Here is a 7,571-nt window from a genome sequence, read left to right on the forward strand (position 1 = left end):
GAAAGGGAAATCATGCTTGACAAATCTTCTGAAATTTTTTGAGGATGTTTCCAGTAGAGTGGACAAGGGTGAACCAGTTGATGTGGTGTATTTGGACTTTCAGAAGGCTGTCAACAAGGTCCCACACAAGAGATTAATTTGCAAAGTTAAAGCACATGGGATTGGGGGTAGTGTGCTGATGTGGATTGAGAACTGGTTGCCAGACAGGAAGCAAAGAGTAGGAGTAAATGGGTACTTTTCAGAATGGCAGGCAGTGACTAGTGGGGTACCGCAAGGTTCTGTGCTGGGGCCCCAGCTGTTTACATTGTACATTAATGATTTAGACGAGGGGATTAAATGTAGTATTTCCAAATTTGCGGATGACACTAAGTGGGGTGGCAGTGTGAGCTGCGAGGAGGATGCTATGAGGCTGCAGAGTGACTTGGATAGGTTAGGTGAGTGGGCAAATGCATGGCAGATGAAGTATAATGTGGATAAATGTGAGGTTATCCACTTTGGTGGTAAAAACAGAGAGACAGACTATTATCTGAATGGTGACAGATTAGGAAAAGGGGAGGTGCAACGAGACCTGGGTGTCATGGTACATCAGTCATTGAAGGTTGGCATGCAGGTACAGCAGGCGGTTAAGAAAGCAAATGGCATGTTGGCCTTCATAGCGAGGGGATTTGAGTACAGGGGCAGGGAGGTGTTACTACAGTTGTACAGGGCCTTGGTGAGGCCACAACTGGAGTATTGTGTACAATTTTGGTCTCCTTATTTGAGGAAGGACATTCTTGATATTGAGTGAGTGCAGCGAAGGTTCACCAGACTGATTCCCGGGATGGCGGGACTGACATATCAAGAAAGACTGGATCAACTGGGCTTGTATTCACTGGAGTTCAGAAGAATGAGAGGGGATCTCATAGAAACGTTTAAAATTCTGACAGGTTTAGACAGGTTAGATGCAGGAAGAATGTTCCCAATGTTGGGGAAGTCCAGAACCAGGGGTCATAGTCTAAGGATATTTAGGATCAAGATGAGGAGAAACTTCTTCACCCAGAGAGTGGTGAACCTGTGGAATTCTCTACCACAGAAAGTTGTTGAGGCCAATTCACTAAATATATTCAAAAGGGAGTTAGATGTAGTCCTTACTACTGGGGGGATCAAGGGGTATGGCGAGAAAGGAGGTACTGAAGTTGCATGTTCAGCCATGAACTCATTGAATGGCGGCGCAGGCTCGAAGGGCCGAATGGCCTGCTCCTGCACCTATTTTCTATGTTTCTATGACCAGTTGGATAGCTTCTTCAAAGAGCTGGAACAGGCAGAATGGGCCAAATGGGCCTCCATCTTCACTGGATCATTCATAGGTTCTATGAATTCAGGAGGCTAAAAAACAATTTTCCCCCAGATAGAATTTCCAGAATTTTTGAATTAGCCAGACAGACGACACTGACTTTGTCCCACCCTGCACACACCCGTGTTCCTATCAGTGCCGTTGTTATTTCGGAGCTGCTTTATTCACCTCCAATGAGCCAGGTGTGATGACTGGACGGCCTCATTCTCCAGGACTTGGGTTCGACACGTGGGGTAAATCTCTCCTCTCCTGTCACTCTCTGTTGGCGCACGGAGCCCAGGTGAAATGTGCTCCAGGTAATCTCCATCTAGCTCTGTGCAGATAGTCAGCTGTGGCTCAGTGGGCAGCACACTCGCCTCTGAGTCAGAAGGTTGAGGGTTCAAGTCCCACTCCAAGAACTTGAGCACATCAATCCAGGCTGACGCTCCAGTGCAGTGCTGAGGGAGTGCTGCATTGTCGGAGGTGCCGTCTTTTGGATGAGATGTTAAAACTGAGACCCTGTCTGCCTTCTCAGGTGGATGTAAAAGATCCCACGGTGCTATTTCATAGAAGGGCAGGGGAGTTATCCCCGGTGTCTTGGGCTAATATTTATCGCTCAATCAACATTACAAAAAACAGTTTATCTGATCATTATTGCATTGCTGTTTGTGGGAGCTTGCTGTGTGCAAATTGGCTGCCGCGTTTCCCACATTACAACAGTGACCACACTCCAAAAGTACTTCTTTGGCTGTAAAGCGCTTTGAGACGTCCGGTGGCCGTGAAAGGTGTTCTTTTAGTCTAAGTCTTTCAAGCATCACTCCAGGGACTTGAGCACAAAATCTCGGCTGACACTCCCAGGGCAGTGCTGAGGGAGTGCTGCACTGTCGGAGGTGCCGTCTTTCGGATGAGAAGTTAAACCGAGGCACCCATGCACATACATACTGACACAAACATACAGACACAAACATACAGACACACACAGAAACAGATACACACACACACACATAGAAACAGATACACATACACACACACACACAGAAACAGATACACAGACACACACAGAAACAGATACACACACACAGAAACAGATACACAGACACACACAGAAACAGATACACACACACACACAGAAACAGATACACACACACACACACACATAGAAACAGATACACAGACACACACAGAAACAGATACACACACACACATAGAAACAGATACACACACACACACAGAAACAGATACACAGACACACACAGAAACAGATACACACACACACACAGAAACAGATACACACACACACAAACAGATACACACACACACATAGAAACAGATACACAGACACACACAGAAACAGATACACACACACACACAGAAACAGATACACACACACACATAGAAACAGATACACAGACACACACAGAAACAGATACACACACACACATAGAAACAGATACACACACACACACATAGAAACAGATACACAGACACACACAGAAACAGATACACACACACACACATAGAAACAGATACACAGACACACACAGAAACAGATACACACACACACATAGAAACAGATACACAGACACACAGAAACAGATACACACACACACATAGAAACAGATACACAGACACACACAGAAACAGATACACACACGAAATAGATACACACACACATAGAAACATACACACACACAAACAGATACACGCACACACACAGATACACACACACACAGATACGCACACATAGATACAGATACGCACGAAACATACACACACACACACAGATACACACACACGAAACAGATACACACACACACACACAGAAATAGACAGAAACAGAGACACACAGACTCCAGGTCACTTTTGCTTAAGCTGATCCACTGCAACTTTTCCGTCTCTCTCTGCAGGAATGTATTGCGGCTGATCATAAACTTGGATGGCCGAAGCTAGCGACTCCTCCTCCCATGAAGCCCACCCCCTGAAACCCTATAAACACAGAGGCTCATTCAACACCGAGCTCGGGAGCCAGGAACAGGAGCGACAGACCACGGTGTGGAGAGAGAGAGAGAGAAAGAAAGAAAGGGTTTCACTGCACAAGGGCGGAGCAGGCATTTTTCCATTGTCCCTGTTTATGAAATTTCAGCTGGAATTGGAAAATCCAAGGGTCGGCATGGATTTTTTGAACTCCAACTACCTGGGCGCCGGGAGCGGGTACGATTACACGTTTAACTTTTGGAATGACTACCTGGGTCTGTCCACACTGGTGATGAAGAACCGCAGGAACGTGCCTAGGTCCTCCAACTCCATCACCGAGTCGCTCAAGGCCACCCTGGGGCTGAACGACTCCACCTGCCCTTGCATGGGGAATGGCGATGGACCTCTGGAGTGCTGCTGTTCGCCCAGCCCGGCCAGGACCTTCCTGGAGCTGGAGGAGAGCTTCTCCCTCTTCAACCCCTTCCAGCCTCTGCCGCCCGGCGGCGGTCACCAGGAGCCCGAGATGCTGCTCGACCCCTTCGGCTCCCTGGACCTCCTGGGGCTGGAGAGGAGGGCCTTCAGGAAGGCCAACGGCCGGCCCAAGCAAGAGCCCAAGATCTGCGTCTTCTGCCGGAACAACGGGGCGCCCGAGGATGTGTACGGCTCGCACGTCTTGAAGAGCCCGGACGGTCGGGTCCTGTGCCCCATCCTGCGGGCGTACACTTGCCCCCTGTGCAACGCCAACGGCGACAACGCGCACACCATCAAGTACTGCCCCCTCTCCAAAGACCAGCCCCCTCAAAGGGTGCTGAAGGGAGGCAGAGCTGTCGGCGGCGGCAAGAGAATCAAAGTCTTCTAGACTCGACATCTCAATGGGAAGAGAGAGCTTCCTCTGCTTCCCAATCCTTCCCAACTCAAGATCTTCTCGATGGGAAGAGAGAGCTTCCTCTGCTTCCCAATCCTTCCCAACTCAAGATCTTCTCGATGGGAAGAGAAAGCTTCCTCTGCTTCCCAATCCTTCCCAACTCAAGATCTTCTCGATGGGAAGAGAGAGCTTCCTCTGCTTCCCAATTCGTTCCAACTCAAGCTCTGCTCGATGGGAAGAAAGAGAGAGAGAGAGAGAGAGAGCTTCCTCTGGGTCCTAAACCTTCCCAACTCTTCCCACAAACTGTTTCAAAGATGACCTGGTCTTGAAAATAAATGCTAAAAATTCCACCAATTCTAAATCTTCACGGAACAGGAATCTGATTTTGGGGAAACCCCGTGCGTTTTTGCCTCTCTGAAATGTGCTGTTTCGGAAAAAAAAGACAGAACGAGAGAGGAAATTCAGCTTCTCCCTGCTAACTCTTTGTTGTTTAAAGTGCTCGGTGTCGTTTGCTTTTACAATGCCAGTCAATTATACCGACGTTCAAGAAGGCACCTTTTGTGTTTCATTTGAGGTCCAGATTTATATCTATTTTATTAACCCACCACGCCATCTCTCCTCTCCATTTGAGATGCCAGTGATGTATTTGAAATCCAGCTCACCTCCTATCAAACAACGTTCTACAGAGAGAGAGAGAGAGAGAGAGAGGGCTGCTGTGGTGGACCAGGAATTTCATTTGGACACAAGACAACAAAAAGTCCCCGCTCTTGGGATGAACCGAACGGAATTCGCACCGACCCTACATTTTCAGCAGAAATCAATGGATCATTTTAAGGAGTATTTTTTATTTTGAATTCAACGGGCATTTTTTTTGTGGGGGGGGGGGGGGTTTGGGGGAAGGATTGAATTCTAAACTTGGGGCAAGAATCGTAATGCTCTGATATGTAACTAACACTTCACTGTAACTCACAACCCGAGATGTCATTACCAGCCCAACCCTTGACTCCAGTGATCCGTTAGAATTGAACCTGTCTCTTGAGTTTTTGCATTGGGGTGGGGGGGAGGGGGGTGGTTTATGTTGCGGAGCACTGCTAGATCGGTACATAGAAACAGGGATTTATTTTGAACACGTATGACATAATCCGACTCATTTTAGGACCTGGGGCGGCAGGGGAGGAAGGTCCCCTCTCGGGGTTTGGCTGGATCACATTTCAGTCTCAAGACCTGAATTCGTCTTAAAGCAAGACTGCTGATACTGTGTTTTTCCCCCCCCTTTGCTTAAATACAAACAAGCAGGATTTAAATATGTTGGATAATAGCCAGCATTTGAATCTTAATCTTTGGTGCATTCGGTCTAAACTCTTAATCCAAATATATTGGAAAAAAATGCAATTTCTTTATTTCTTGTAGTGAATGTAACATTTTAACGGTCAGAATATTTTGAAGAGAAAATGATTCTAGCAGGACTGCACAATGGAATTGCTTGTTTTTTTTTTGGTTTTGTTTACCAAAGCAGATTTAAAAGTTGTAATAGAATTATTTGTAAATAAGAACTTGCTAGTAATGTATATTCAGTATGTTACCATATACTGACCGAAAGAGGGCGCTATTTCAAGGACACTAATGCTTGAGCATTAAGTTTGTATCAAAAAAATGAATGAAGTATCAAGTCGATAAATAACCAGTTTATAAATGACACACTGCCATTTCTAAAAGGTTTTGTAATAGTATTTTTTTGGATTTTATATAAGAAATTTGTATTTTTCGCCATGAAGTGGCAGAGGAGATTAAAAATGAATGTCGCTTTGAAGCAATTCTTTAATCTTGAGAAGTAACTGTAAATATATTCACCATTTTTCCTTATTTTGGATTTGCGTTGTACATTGTTTCCAGAGAATGGCCTTTTTTTCGTAGAGTTCTTTTTAAAAAAAAATTAAGATACTGGTTTAATTTTTATTTATATAATGGAGTCACTTCTGTATGCTGCGGCACAGAAAGAATTATATTGTTTACTGGAAGATAATAAAAATGGCATATCGAAGACCCGTCGAGATGGCTCTTTTCATTCGTTGGCGATCAGTGATTGGGAGTGTGTGGGCATGGGATCCCCTGGTGGCTGAGTTGGAATGAGCAATTTACAGGGCAGACCAGAAATTTCGAGTTTGAGTCCTGGCTTGGTAGCAGATCTCAGCTGGAGTGGAAGGAAGTGGAAGGAAGGGCAGGATAATAGAGGGTCTGGGCTCCATCATCATCATCATAGATGGTCCCTTGGACGAGGATGACGTGCGTCCACGCCAAAAGCGATGTTTGCAGATGCTTCAATGAAGGACCCAATATTCTAGTCCTGAACTCCAGGGGTGGAAGATGCCTGTGCGTGGATTTTGTTAACGTGTGGTGATCATTGCACACCAGCCACCAGACGGGCTTGACAGAGCTAGGTCTTGGTTCAGCGGCAAGGGTTAACCAGGACGACTGGAGACCTGCTCTGCTGCACGGACCTAGTGCGCGCACATATCGCAGTGTGGGGCTGGCCCGTGCTGCCCCTGGCCCCGAACTCGCGCCTCTCCTGGGCCCCGATCACGTCCCTCTACAATCTCTCGCCGCTCCTGCTGTACCTGCCCGCGCTCCATTCACCGACCTGGACCTTGATGACGCCACCCTCCGCTGCCATCACCCTCCTGCAGCAGCTCGCACTGCTCCCCGATGTGGCCTGCCTCCACGCTGCTCCCGGGGCCTACACGCTGCTCCCAGGCTGCTGCTCGCCGCTCCTCTTATGGCCCCGACCTGCCGCTGGTGCTCTCACGCAGGCCGGGGCCTCCATGCTGCTCCCGGGGCCTCTACCTGCTCCTTTTATGGCCTCGACCTGCGTGAGAACACCAGCGTCAGGCCGTTAAAGGACCACAGTGTAGAGGGTCGCGGCTCCCCTCTAGGGTATGGCAGTGCCAAATCGCACAGGTTCAAGCAGCTAGCTTAGTTGTGACATCTCCCGAAGTCAATATTCTGAGGGGGGTGGGGGAGGGCAGGGCGGGGGCTTGACGGTAGATGCTGAGAGGCTGTTTTCCCCTCGGGCTGGAGAGTCTAGAACTAGGGGGCACAGTCTCAGAATAAGGGGTCGGCCAATTAAGACTGAGATGAGGAAGAATTTTTGGAATTCTCTACCCCAGAGGTCTGTGGATGCTTAGTCGTTGAGTATATTCAAGACAGAGATCGATAGATTTTTGGACTCTGGGGGAATCAAAAGGTCTGGTGATCGGGTGGGAAAGTGGAGTTGAGGTCGATGATCAGCCGTGGTCTTATTGAGTGGCATAGCAGGCTCGAGGGGCCGAATGGCCAACTCCTGCTTCTAATTCTTATGTTCTTTTCTGATGTCCACTACCATTACAACAACAGCAATTTGCATTTATATAGCGCCTTTAATGT

The 7,571-nt window shown here is 47.5% G+C and overlaps 1 protein-coding gene across 1 annotated transcript; it reads left to right on the forward strand.

Annotated features, from left to right (window-relative positions):
- Positions 1-3,336: 3,336 nt before the first annotated feature.
- nanos1 (nanos homolog 1) lies at positions 3,337-6,200 on the forward strand. The gene has a single exon (XM_070861091.1). It carries the CDS (start codon positions 3,444-3,446, stop codon positions 4,143-4,145), a length of 702 nt encoding a protein of 233 aa, XP_070717192.1. The 5' UTR covers positions 3,337-3,443; the 3' UTR covers positions 4,146-6,200.
- The last annotated feature ends 1,371 nt before the right edge of the window (positions 6,201-7,571 follow it).

This window comes from Pristiophorus japonicus, chromosome 2 (assembly GCF_044704955.1).
Source record: "Pristiophorus japonicus isolate sPriJap1 chromosome 2, sPriJap1.hap1, whole genome shotgun sequence".
Classification (NCBI taxonomy): Eukaryota; Metazoa; Chordata; class Chondrichthyes; family Pristiophoridae; genus Pristiophorus; species Pristiophorus japonicus.

Bases quoted from the DNA above. Each gene is read 5' to 3' on its own strand.
- nanos1 (XM_070861091.1), top strand. From the start codon at position 3,444: ATGAAATTTCAGCTGGAATTGGAAAATCCAAGGGTCGGCATGGATTTT.